The sequence below is a fragment of the Micropterus dolomieu genome, linkage group LG14 (assembly GCF_021292245.1).
Source record: "Micropterus dolomieu isolate WLL.071019.BEF.003 ecotype Adirondacks linkage group LG14, ASM2129224v1, whole genome shotgun sequence".
NCBI lineage: Eukaryota > Metazoa > Chordata > Actinopteri > Centrarchiformes > Centrarchidae > Micropterus > Micropterus dolomieu.
The window spans coordinates 19,200,893-19,214,350 of NC_060163.1; the positions used below are offsets into that span (position 1 = coordinate 19,200,893).

Below are 13,458 nucleotides of genomic sequence, written 5' to 3' on the forward strand. Positions count from 1 at the left end.
CCCCCCCCCCCCCCCCCCCCCCCCCCGTTACATTAAATGTTACTCAGATTCTAGCCATGTAAAATAAGGGATGAGACAAGGGAGACCATAAACTGTAGTGGTGAAACCACAGACTGTATAACATGTCTGGATGACAGATCCTACTAGATGACAAATCCTACAGTGCCTCCATGTGGTGAAAGTTTAAACAAATACTTTGTCTTTTAGCTCTAAACTGACTAAATCCTGAGAGAACCATTAAGCTGTTAGACTAGTCAGTAAATGCCTGAAAAAGAAAGAAGGGTAAAAACAAATGGGAGGAGGTAAACGGGGCCCAGTGTGGGAGCGAGTGGTGATGTGGGTGACACAGTAAGAAACAGAGTGACAGCTGAGGTGAGTCATGTCTATTTTTATTCAGCCGCATGTCTCTGTGGAAAAGAATAACAGCTAATCAGACATGTTATACCTCTCCTGTTTCATATCAACAGATCAGAAATCAAGCTTTCTGTAAAAGGCTTCCATTCTTCATGGCACCTTTGCTCCTCGCCCTATGAAACACTACAGAAAACAAAGCACACATTGCTGCAGAGTGCAACAAAAAAAAAGACATTCACAATCATCAAATGCAAATCCTCAGAATATATATGACAGAGGAGAAATTACAGTAGTAGTAGCTACTTTAAATTTGTTAGAAAGCAACTTTTTCTAAAATGAAATTACTGGAAGGCAACAGCCCCTGTGTGGTGCTGACAGATTATGAAGTTATAAGATCAAATGTGCCTCTTTTACACCTCATCAGACATTGTTTCTATCATGTCACTTCATCAGTGCCTCCTGTGCTTTTCTTTTCAGCCTCTTCCCACCCTCAACTACATCTCTCACAACAGGCTTGTCCTTCCACATCCTCTATTCTTCTTTTTTATGTTTAAACTTTATTCTTCATCATCCAGTACAATATTTACAGACCTTTATTTCAGTTTACCTCTGCATCTCTTTCTGTCCTTTTAATATGCCATTGATCTCCATTTTTTCTTTTAAACTTTTCTCAGGTTTCCACACTACATTTCATTTGCAAGACATGGTGTTCCCTTTAATTATAACCAAATGCATTGAATAAATGAGTCAACAAGATTAAATGTGATAAAAATGTGCTACATGGGTGGCCGATCCAAACAGATCTTGTGATAAAATGTGGCTAATAAAACCCAAGCTGCAGCCCAGAATAACAATATTACAACACTAAAAATACATGGACTTAATTAGAAAATGTTGCTCTATGTTCCCATAGTGCGGTGGTTTATATGCCCAGAGTCTCTTCAGTGCGTAGTGGATCCAGGGCGCCAGACGCCAGGCTGCAGACCCAGGTTGGAAGTGCTGAACCTGGGCCTGGGGACCTTGATAGGTTGAGTGCTGCTGGCCGCAGGCTGAGAGGCACCAGCGGGGCCCAGGGGACTCAGATCTGGGGCACTCTTAAACTGCCTGTTGGCCTGTGCACTGTTGGAGGGCTGAAGGTGGGTGAACGTAGGAGACAGGACTGGATTTGAAGCAGAGGCAAAGGTTGGGAGCTGAGGAAGTGGAACAGTAGGGGCGGGCGGAGGTGGGGGAGATAGAGGGGAGGTGGCCCACTGAGGTTGGTATGATTGGGGTTGAGGCTGATAGGGTTGGTAGGGGGCAGGGCTAACTGTGGGTGGAGGAGATGTGACATCAGAGCGCCACAGCGGTTCTCCAAGTGTCGTAGCTGATCGAGGTACAATAACTTTGAGGGCGGGCCCCGTGGCTATTGGCGGCGGAGTAGAGAAGCGCTTTACCTCATATACTCGTGCTGTCTTCTGAGGACCACTTGGCATTCCTCGCTGCTGCTGCTGCTGATTGGTGGAGGTGCCCTGGGGAACACTGCCCCCGTAGCTGAACAGAGAAGAGTTGAGTTGGTAAGGCTGGTGGCTCATAATGTCCACAGACTTGATGCCCGCTTTCTTCCCTTTAGATCCAGCTGGCCCAGACTTTGCTACCTCAGGCTTCTTCTGGGCCTTCAGAGGGCAAGAGGGAGAGAGAAGGGGGTTGTAGCTGATGGGAGGAGGGGCACGGATGTTGGACGAGTATTTCCAGGTGGCAGGGAGAGAAGGTGTGGGTGAGGGTTCTCTCGTCTGGGCAGGAGAGTAAGGTGCTGTGGCAACAGAAGGAGCGCGCTCCACAATGTACCGATCCATCCTGTTCTGTCTGCGTGCAAACAGTTGACCTCCCTTCCCTGCCAGTTGTGGCACCTGAGGGGCTTGCGGTTTGGGAGCTACGGGAGGTGGCCTGGGTCCCCGTTGAGCCTGCAAAAAGTTGCAGGCCTCTGCTCCCAGCCTCAGCCAGTCCTCCTCAGGCCCTGATTCATGTCCCGTCTCCCCACTGGGTGCATCTCCAGGTTCACCACCTTGGCTTTTCCCAAAGTGGTCATCCATGTTCTGGACCATAGACATCAAGTCTGGGTTTGGAGAAACATCTTTATTCTGGACTGCACAGAACATGGGCTTCTTGTTGCTACGACGACGGGCATCGTGCAGGATGCCAGTCCGAGCGGCAGGGACCGAGATGCGCTGCTCGCGTGTCACCAGTGAATCGGTGGCAGGAGCCTGGGGAGGTGATGCAGTTGCCATGGCAGCACGGGGGCCAGGAGTCCCTGCACTTGTCATGTTGATGTAGGGATGGGTGGGAGGAGGAGGAGGAAGAAGAGGGGTGGGCTGGGCATGGAAGGAGACCTGAGTCAGACCAGAGGGATGTGGTGGGGAGATGGGAGAAGCAGAAATGCAGGTGGAAGGAGGTGGATAAGTAGGATCAGGGTGAGAGGGAAATAGCTGTGGAGGTGGAGGGGAGAAGGGTTGAGCAGGGGATGGACTGACCAGGGTACTTTGAGCGGGGGAAGGAGAGAACGGGGCTGGGGGGGAAGCATACACTGTGGGCTGAGGGGAAAATGTTGGTGGATTTGTGGCAGGCTGGGAGAAAGCCACAGAAGACAGAGACGACGAGGGAGGCGAGAGAGCTGAGGGGTGGGAGTTAACAGAAGGGGGAGTGTTGCTGTTGTTATTTCTTGGAGGGATGTACAGAGAGGTGCTAGACACGGCTCTCCTTGCATCTGGCCCTGATGGATGGCAAGTAGGTTGGATAGTCACCATGGAGATGGCCGCCATGGGTTTGGCAGCCATGGCCACGGCTGTGGGTCTGGGTTGGGGAGGGCGAAACATCACAGAGGTTACAGATGCACGGGAAGGTGTAGGGCCTGGGGTGAAGGGGCGTGCAGTACGGTTTAGAACACCTGCATTAGGACTGACATTGAGGTGATGATCTGAGTCTGTGATTGGGCTAGGATATGGGTTGCCATGTTGCCCATTTTGACTTGGAAGGGGCATCTGAGAGGGCGGGCTCAGAACAACACTAGCCCGACTAACAGCTACTGACCCCCCATTGGTCAAAGCCACAGCTGGAGGAGACATATGTTCAGAATGGTTACTGATTGGCTGCTTTGTGATGCCACTCTCCAGCCTTGAGCCCTGACAGGCTGAGCTCTCCTGCCCTGAGACCTCCAACCCTGGGCTTTGATAGACAGAGGTCACAAGTCCTGGAGCCTGATAGGCTGAGCTGTCCAGCCCTGAGATGTGATTGGTTGTTGGCGTTGTTGGAGTAGTTGGTGTGGCTGACGGGCAGGCTGAGCTTCTCCTGTCCAGGAGGTCTAGATAACCGGTGTCCCACGTAGAGTCAAATGATGCTGAAAATCCCTCTTCATCAACTTCCGAGCTACTTAGGATAGAACTTCCTCCTTCCTCCTCCGTCTCCCCTCCTGTATCTCCTTCTGTCTCCCCTCCTGTGTCTCCCTCAGCTTTACCGAAGCAGGTCAGTGTGTACTTCTTGGCCCTCTGCCGGCGTTTCTTGAACATAAGCACCCCTTTCGAGTTGGGGTTTGGAGCATCAGTCAGCAAAGATGCAATGGAGCGGCATTTAGTACGAGCTTCTTTCACCTGTTTCTCCACAAAACTCTCCCCGCGCTGCAACTCTGCAAGACAGGAAGAGAGAGAGACCAAAATAAATGTACTGAAAGAGAGTGGAAACAAAGGAGGGAAGCGGTAATGGGATTTTTGATGAGTACATAACAAGGCACAGGCAAAAACAGTGTGACAGGCCTCACTGACTGTGAGCAGTAGCCCATTTATGCATTATTATCACAGCGAGGAGCTGCAATGAGGATTACTAGTGACAGACAGGAGTGTGTGTTGTGGATTAGAACAAAGAATTCCTGCTGCTTCCCAGAGTTGAGTCACACAGTCCGGGAAGGTTAGATCAGAGTGTCACAAATGCTTCTTTGTGCCTGTGTGTGTGTGTGTGCACGTGTACACGGCAGCACACGTGTATATCTCTGCTTAGTCCAAGGCTATATGAGTCTATCTGGTGTACTGGCTTACCTCATGTGAATATCCTCACTACATAACTATAGTCTGATGCATCCTCTTCTTACACACATTCATATTCTGTGTAACTGTCATACAGTCAAGCTTACCAATGCATAACAAAACACACACAACCCTGATATCAAACTTGATATTTAAGTTGAAAAGTTTAGATATTCCTATAGCAAAATGAATGCCACCCTACATAAGACTCCAGATATTAAGATTTAAAGGAGAACGAGTCTACAGCCACGCAAGCAGCTAGACTCTAGTTATGCAGAGCAGTGCAGGGGGCTAAATGCTAACAAGTCTTAGTTTAGCATGTTAGCATTAAAATATTTTCTAATTAACACAAAACATGAGCAACAGCTGAGGCTGGTGAGAATGTCATTATTTTGTATTTGGTCATAAACCAAAGTATGACACAAATTAAAAATGATAAGTGTTAAAAGAAAGATTAAGAGATCACCAAAGTTATTACACTTTATCCAGGGGAGAACATGAATGTCTATATCAAATATTTTCCAATAGCTTTAGTGACAATTCACTCAAAAACACAAATGTGAACCTCATGATGGCACAAGAAGAAAGTCAGGGTTTCACCAAAGTAATGGATATCAGTACCAAATTTCATCCCTATCCATCTAAAAGTTATATTTCACTCTAGACTTGCTTGGTGGACTGACTGACATTGCCATCCCTTGGTGCTAGCATGGCTTTTTTTTCATTTGGTATCCATCCCATAGTAAGCAGCACAGCTTCAAAATTAAGTAACAGCATAGTAATTCCTCTCAATTTAAAAGAAACAAACATTTCAAACTGATATGTATTAATTCCAAGTGAATCTAAGTGTAAATGAAATACATGTACATAAAAGGGTTTTAATGCGTCTTACCTGCGTACACGGTGTGTGGGACTGTGTGTCCACCTACATCTGAACCTGAAGGAGATGTGAGGTCCCTCATCTCACAAGTGTGAGTGTGTGTGCATGTGTCCTTAAACTCCCACTGACCCTCCCACACACACCCTCACAGTGTCCAGGTCTGGTCCGAGTGGGGAACTGTTTAGTCTGTGTCTTCCAACTCTTCTCTCAGGGCACAGCCCATGTAAAGACCTTTGTCTGTGTCCAGCAGCCCAAACCAACACATGATGTCAACCTACTATTCCTGTCTGTCTGACAGGCATCAAACACCTGTCCAGTCTCTGTCTCACACGCAGACACACGCAGACGGGAAGACCCCTCACCAGAGGACATTTAGAAAGCAGTGTCTATGAGTGCGTGTCGTGTGTTTGTATGTGTGTGTGAGTTCATAAAGCCAATTACAGTTTATAGCGGAAATCTTTACTTATGTGCCACCCTATGGTGCTGACACTAACAACCTAACAACCACTGCACACACAGACACACAACTCTATAGCAGCAGAGCTAACAATCCCATATCCAAAGGCAATGCGTATTTGTGTGTAACGTGAGAAAGGGCAGGTCACTGGACACATCAGTCATCACTCATCCTATAGTAAAGCCGTAACAGGCCTTCAGTCTCTTGTAGGACCCTCATTACTTCAACATTCACTCATGAAGTCACAACTCAGTCAGTACATAGTTATTCAGTTGGATTAGCTGTGATCATTAGTTCAGTTCAGTTCAGTTAATTTATTGTTATCCCAAGTGGGAAACATAAGATAAGACATACAAGCATCAGAATAAACACCACAAATACACACAAAATGCACACACAATTATTATTATTGCCTAATTGAAATGATAAGATAATCAGACAAGGTTGATAAAATTTTACAAGTTAAAGGAAAAGTTCAATAATTTGGGAAATACTCTTATTTGCTTTCTTGTAGCAAGTGACAGTTTCTTGTAGAGCGTTTGATGCCATTCGTTCTTTTTTGTTAAATGTAGTTGTAAAAATGGCAAATTGTCGTTTTTACACTTTGGTTTTTGTAAGGATTAAGCAATCGAGATATAACATGTTGATTAGTCAGTTTTAGAAGTGCTAGTACGCAGATAATTTGACCTGATTTTACCTTTGGACAGAGCCAGAGCTCTAATCCTAAGCCTGTTTCCAGTCTTTATGCTAAACTAGGCTAACTCCCTCCTGTCCAGTTGTTCCCGAAGACTTTTGCTTGCGAACCCTTAATACAAAGCAACATCTACTTGCGACCACTCAAAGAAATTTACCTTTATTAGGCTGTTTAGTTTAAATACTTTGTTGAGGCATATATAAATAAAAGTATGCCATTTTTCACCAGGGGGAAAAAGCAAAAAAGGAGAGAAAGTCTTACCAATAAACTTAATTTTATGTAATTATGTCATCATCCCACATACCTAGCCTACTGTGCATACGCATGGCAAGAAACACACACATATCACAACTTGCACATACGCACACAAGCACACACTCCTACACCAGCTGTGTGGCCTGTAAGTCGGAGATGTGTCCGGTTTGTCAGAAGCTTCAGTGCCTATAAATACGGCCAATGAGGCAAATGCTCAGAATACTGACAGAAGAGACTGACTGCTGTTTCAGGAGACAGAAAAAGGGGAGGAAGGGGGAGGTGGAATATCTCTGTGGGTATCTGGTATATCTCACCCGATCACTACCACCCTGTCAATGTAAATGGATGCTCCAGTTAATAAAGTACAGTAAATAACCACTAGAGGGTGATCTAGCTGTTGATTTAAGCTGCAAGACTACACAGCTCACAGCTGCTGATGCCAAGGGAGAATCTTTGGAATTCAAATTGAAAAGCAAAAACACTGCAGTCAAGACTGAAATAGTTGCATTACCATGAGAAACTAGCGAGGTTCCTGTTTTTGGTCAGCAGCATATTATCCTAAAAGTTTCAATTTAACTGAACAAAGTCACATCCATGGTATGTTGTAATGGTCATTAATTAGTACTGTAACATCAATTTTACATTATTTTCTAAATAACTATGATAGTAGTTATAATTACCATACACATCTAAGATCATGGTATCATCTAACCTATCAGGGTTTTAAAATTAGGACAATTTCTTTCCATAAACCTTGACTCATCCTTAACTTCTTGTTATCACCTCTCTGGTGTCACTTGCTATGTTTTGTCTTTGGCTGTACGAAGGAGAATAAACATGCTGGAAGGGATTTTACCACCATCCTTTAACTTATTCCACAACTGTCATTACAAGAAACCTGACTTGGTGGCACACAGATGGATCATATAACTGTATATGTACTCATCTGTTTTCAGTATAGTCTCAGCAATGGGGCGGTAACAGGGCTGCCCATAAGAGGGGAAAAGGGGGAAAGCATTCTGGGGTCCAGCTGCTATAGGGGAGCCCATCCAGCACTATATAAGCAAAGATAACCAAATATAATTTTGAACTAAAAAACTCACCATTATTTATTAAAACAACAAAAACAAATGTATGTTGCTTTAGTAAAATATAGCCTGTTTCATAATGAAAACCCACTCTCCTGAAAATGGTATGAGCAATGTTTGTTGTCTGCAACATCAAAACATCAAAAGTGCACCGCTTGCAGCAGGCTATTTATGTGGGAGATAGAGAGAGAGCGCAGCATGCGTTGACATGATTAAAGCAGATTTGTAGAGGGGCCATTTACTGGACCTTTTCAGGGGCCCAGTCATTTCTGTGTTTACTTATGTGTGCATGCAGGCTGGTATATGTATGTATTTAATAACATGTATATAGTAATGATGATAATAAGAATAATAATAACATGTTAATAACAGCATGTTTTTAATGTAAGAATTGATCACACTTTTTATGGTTTATGATCCTCATATACGTGTATTTTTTCTTGTTTTTTTTAAACTTAAAACTTAAATTATTATCATTATTGTTGTTGTTGTTGTAGTTAACCTGTAATGGTGTAGCTGCTGTAGTTTTGTATATACTTACTCGCTTGCCGTGCTTTGTCCATGTAGGTGGTGGAGAGCTCGTCACTGAGAGGGGTCTGCTGGGGTCCCACCATGGGCACCAGCTGTTTACTGGAACCCAACATAAGAGCCTCTTTCGCCCTTTCAGGAGACACAAGCGGTGGGCAGGTCAACCCCATGCAGCCCCCCACCTCCTGAAAGCCGCTGTCTCCTTCTCCCTCTGCTTCCACCAACCCCTGGTCAGGTGTCGGTGTGAGTGTGTGAGGTGTCAGAGTGTGTGGGGTGTGTGCTGGAGTGGTCCACTCAGTCTGGAGGGGCTGGTAGATGAGCTCTCTGCGAGGGACGCCAGGAACACACTGACCTTCCCACTGCCCCTGCATGGAAACCCCTGCATCAGTGGCACTCTCATACCTTAGTGGAAAGACAGACAGAACAAGTACAAAAAAGATTATATACTTTGATGTAATGTCGAGATTGAGACGTTGTCAGGGTGGTTTAGGTGACCTTATGCAATGTAGCTGTGACATCTTGGGTTTGAATCTGATCTGACACGCCATATCATTCTCCTCTTGCTTTTCCAATATCCAGAAAAAGATGGACTACATGTGTACACACACATTGTAAGGAATAAAAGATTGAAGGGGTGCAAGGGCAAAGCATTTCTTTCTGCTGTAGTCTTGCCACCTAGCCTCTGCTCAAGCAAGCATATTTCCGATGATTTTTTTCACCTGTCTTTCTAAAGCACAAAAAAATCATACAAGAGATTCCTCTACATATAATAAGTCATATCTGCTACTGGAATGGATGGCAAAATATTAAAATATAACATGGATAAGTCTAATAGGAGCTGCAGCTGAATGCAGACAGAATAATTTTTCTTGGTTAAAATGATTGATTTCTCAGTACTTTCTAGTACAGTCCTTTTTGGTCAGGATATGGTCAGACAACACCAGTATGATTTTTCAGCTTTTAGGAGAAACTGCTAAAAGAAACAGTCTATGGCAGAATACATTGAGAACTGGAAGTGAGGTGTGACTTCAGGTCTCCAAGCCTTACCCGCTCATCTCGGAGGTCTCCTCCTCCTCTTGGTCGTCATAGCGCGCAGGTGAGCGTGCGTGAGGTGGGGTGCGGCGTTGGCGACGGTACGTGAGCGACTGTGTGTCTGCGTCACTGTCTGTCTCTCCATAGTAAGCCTCGCTGTCTGGAGGGGAAGTGATGCCCCTGGGTATCCCGGAGTTGGAGAGGATGGAAGAACGGTGGGAGGGCGAAGGGGTGGGAGACAGGACCTTCATGGTGGAGCGGGGTGATGAAGAGTGGAATCCAGAAGGGGCCCTGGAAACATATGATGACAAGTTGCGAAAATGCAAAACATGCATCATTTTGTTTGATATTGATCAAATAGTGTGTGATGTACTGTCTGTGTGTGAGTACATGTGCTGACCTTTTAACCCTCAGGTTGAGTGTAGCGCTCTGTGTATCAATGAGGCTCATGGCCTGAGCATGACTGAGCTCTGCACACATATGGTCACCAATGGCAACCAGCTCGTCATGCTCCTTCAGTCCAGCTCTGCAAGCTTTGCTGCGCCTGCGTACCTGCAGAGCGGAAAGGGGTTAATAACACATTAATACTTGTAGCTGTGAAAAACGCTCAGTAAATATATTTATTTTACTTATTTGACATGTGACGCCCCTCCTACTGTCTTGTAGGTTGTTATGAACACCCTCAGTGGGCAATTGGCTGACTTGGGAGGGTCGTCAGCTGATTTGAGTACAATAACAAGAATATTTGGACTTTGGTGACTCCTAGTCGCAGTATCCATTCACCAACATTCTGTCCTACTATGGACATTGAGAATGAATGGGTTAAAAACACCACATACACACTGCACCAGTCTTCACTTTTCTACAAACAAAAACTTTCACAATAATTTTATAATTTACTCATATAAAAACTATATACATAGTGACTTTAAAGGCCCTGAAAAAACTTTGATTCTTGTTTATTTAATCATGAATATTTAATGTTATCCATGTCAATTTTCAGGGGCTTCAGAAAATAACCATCTCATCAGCCATATTATAGAGCAGTCATTCAGGTTGTTACTTCAGTGTACTGTATGGTGTTAGTGCGTCTTGTAGAACAACTGATGTGTTAAGCAACAGGGATCTCTCCGCTACTACCAGCCACTCATGTCCCTGTATCAGAATAACTCATGAAGTCATGCAGCTGTTGCTGGAGGTCGCTAAGAGATGATGTCATAGGATCGTTCAGGAAGCATGTCAGTGTGGGGTGGGGGATATATGGATCAGAAGGGAAAGGAAAATTCTTGTCTACCAGACTGTTTTCTCTTAAAGAAGATGATAAGGTAGCTCCCTCTGTCTCCTCACGCATACCCATATCTTATCACTGTAAAAATGTTGAGAAGAGGAAAGTGTGTTCCCACACCTACTTGGACTCTTAAGAGGACACAGTATTTGCCTTATCAGTATCTCTTGATCCAATAATCCCATAGCAGCGGCACACAAACACATGCAAAGACAAGCTATCTGCCTTGCCCACTCGGACAAATGTACACACGCATATACACACACAGCACAAGTGAACATCATAAAAAAAAAAACAGTTTGAACAGCTGCAGCACCAGTCTGAACCAGGGGGGATGCCTGTCAATCACCATATGTTCCTCACATACCCAAAATAAAACCTTGCAGGAAAATCGCATTCCTGGACAGATGAAGAAAGACAGGCGCTACTGGCAAACAGAAAAAAATCTTACAATAAAGTGCACAACTGTGTGTGTGTGTGTGTGTGTGTATCTTTGTGTGTGAACAAGAGGCCTTTTTCCATCCTCAGCTTCCAACGCCTCTTAAATGAGCTATTCTGATCCTCCAGTTTGCGCTCCATTCCCAACCGGGCTTATCTGAGTTATGGCCAACTACACACACACACACACACACACACACCCACACACACACAAACAAAAAAGAGGAAGCACACACTGATCAAACTCTAATTAAAGGTGATCTTATATGCTTGAAAATTCTGGATAAACAGAGGCCTTTGGTGCCAGAGCCACTGTACCTCCTTATGAGTGACTGGCCAACTTTTAAAGCCAGTGTGAGCGAGGTTGCATTCCTCTCCAGAATAGATTTACTTATTAGAGAGAACATTCTGGACTGTCAACAAATATAAACACAGACAGGAAAAGCTTTTGGAGAAACCAAACAAGGTTTAAAAAGAATATTCCTGGGCTTAAAGTTGGCTTACTATGTGACTTACTATGTGGCTTGATATGTGACAATGACAAATCTGAAACAAGTTCATTATCTACTGTATGTGTTAACAGTGGATACGTTCATGGGCAAAAGAACACACACATGCAATATATATGTGTATAGTAATATAATAATCATAGTAATATAGAATGTATATATACGCACACTAACTTATTTAAAAGAAACACTTACTAATCTCTGCTACTGTGTGGTCACCATCAGGATGCAGTGATGAAATCCAAGTCAAGATCAACCCCTAACATGTGTTCATACTATTCTCTGACCCAGAAACCCAACTGAATCACAACGGGGAGGGAAACAATTTAAATTGGCTACAGCCAAATTAGAATTAGTGTACTCCTAAGTATATCCTAGAGGTACTGTTGCATGAAGTAGAGGGAGTATTACTTGTGGTCAAAACCGCTCAAGTATAGATAAAAGTGGAATTTTATCTGATTAACAATTACTTAGATAGAAGTTCAGAGTGAAAAGACATCCTGATTGATACACTGATTATAAGCATTTCAATATGACTTCACCTATCAAACTAATCCCAAATTCAGTGTTGCTATCCAAAGTAAGGTAAAGCTGATGATACACAGAGCAACTTTTAGAGCAATCGTGCAGGGCAACGTTGCCATCAGTGGTAATGAGTAAAGGTTACTACCGTAATCCCCTTCCCCCACCACACCGCCACCCACCCCGCACCGCCGCTATCCGTTCAAAACATAGTCGGACTTGCCACTAGCAAGATTGCCCAGCAACATTGCTCAAAAAGTTGCCCCATGTATCATCAGCTTAATTCTAGCTGAGAATGAAATAAATAAATAAATAAAATGCACTCACAAAAGTACAGGTAAAAAAAGCTACATAATTACACTGATAAGAGTATTTAGATATTTTACATCCCAAGAAATATCTACAAGCACTAGAGATTTAACCTCATAGTGACACCAATGCAATAAGCTACTGATTAATTTATTCAGATTGTATGTTGACTATTAAGGGTCTAACCAAAGCTTGAATTACAAACATAGCACAAACACAAGACTGACCATCAAGGCCTCAGACCGCAGCTGTAGTCTCTATTAAACCCATCTACTCGTTACCACCTTGGCCATAAGTCTTCACTGCATCATACTGTACGCACTCACACACACACAGGCTCCACTGTACCTTGGCCACTTGTAGAGGCTTTTGCTGCTCTGCGCCTCCCTGCAGTCTGAAGCCCCACGGGGCCCCTCCTGAGAGAGAGACCACAATCTCCTCCGCTACCATCCCTGCTCCCAGCTCCCAGCCTGCTGTGTGTGTGACGGTGCACAAGGTGCTCTGCCCTTCTTCGGTTCCTCACACTCTCTGCGAGTATCAATGAGTGAGTGTGAGGCTCCTGTCTCCCACTCCTCTCCGTGATCAAATCACTCCACCCATGAGGAGACGGGGTGGCTGGCTTTCATCTGCTTACACTGGAATGCTGTGTTGGAGGGCGGACATTCAGGAGGGTGAGAAGGGGCAAAAGTGTGTGTGTGTGTGTGTGTGTGTGTGTGTGTGTGTGTGTTCATCCTCCCTTGTATTCAACACTTGCCATGTCACTCTCAAGCACTCTGTAGAGGAGGGGATGCTTGCTGATTTACCGTCCCGAAATAACCACCACCACCACTCCCTCTTTGACCCCTAGCTCAGCCAGCCTGGCCAGCAGCCACGGCTCACAGATTTGTCTCCATCGACCCACAGCACCCCGACCTTAAAGCACAAAAGAGGGGTGTGAGGAGGACATATTTTAGGAATTTCTGTCAATTTACTGTCTGTACAGTTTAACAGCTTCAGAGTGAGTACTAGAGGGATTTGTGCTCCATGACCTCCTGGGAAATATAATTTTTAGTCCTTCT

The 13,458-nt window shown here is 44.6% G+C and overlaps 1 protein-coding gene and 1 long non-coding RNA gene across 5 annotated transcripts in view; one reads left to right on the plus strand and one right to left on the minus strand.

The window, feature by feature from the left end:
- LOC123982604 overlaps positions 1-8,996 on the plus strand; it is a 24,241-nt gene extending 15,245 nt beyond the window's left edge. For 3 of the 4 annotated variants that reach the window (XR_006828006.1, XR_006828010.1, XR_006828009.1), the window contains exon 5: positions 8,345-8,996. This is a non-coding gene — a long non-coding RNA (uncharacterized LOC123982604). The remainder of the gene's footprint in view (positions 1-8,344) is intronic. The other variant, XR_006828008.1, reaches the window with a different exon arrangement.
- On the minus strand, positions 373-13,041 carry synpo2lb (synaptopodin 2-like b). The gene is made up of 5 exons (XM_046068220.1): positions 12,749-13,041; positions 9,738-9,889; positions 9,353-9,628; positions 8,319-8,707; positions 373-4,009 (listed from the first exon to the last, which is right to left on the minus strand). The coding sequence occupies exons 1-5, from the start codon at positions 12,848-12,850 to the stop codon at positions 1,296-1,298; spliced, it is 3,633 nt and encodes a 1,210-aa protein (XP_045924176.1). The 5' UTR covers positions 12,851-13,041; the 3' UTR covers positions 373-1,295.
- Between the last annotated feature and the right edge of the window lie 417 nt (positions 13,042-13,458).

Bases quoted from the DNA above. Each gene is read 5' to 3' on its own strand.
- synpo2lb (XM_046068220.1), bottom strand. From the start codon at position 12,850: ATGGTAGCGGAGGAGATTGTGGTCTCTCTCTCAGGAGGGGCCCCGTGG. The intron at 9,890-12,748 runs GTACAGTGGAGC...TCCGCTCTGCAG, and splicing joins AGCCTCTACAAGTGGCCAAG to GTACGCAGGCGCAGCAAAGC. The intron at 9,629-9,737 runs GTCAGCACATGT...ATATGTTTCCAG, and splicing joins CTCAACCTGAGGGTTAAAAG to GGCCCCTTCTGGATTCCACT.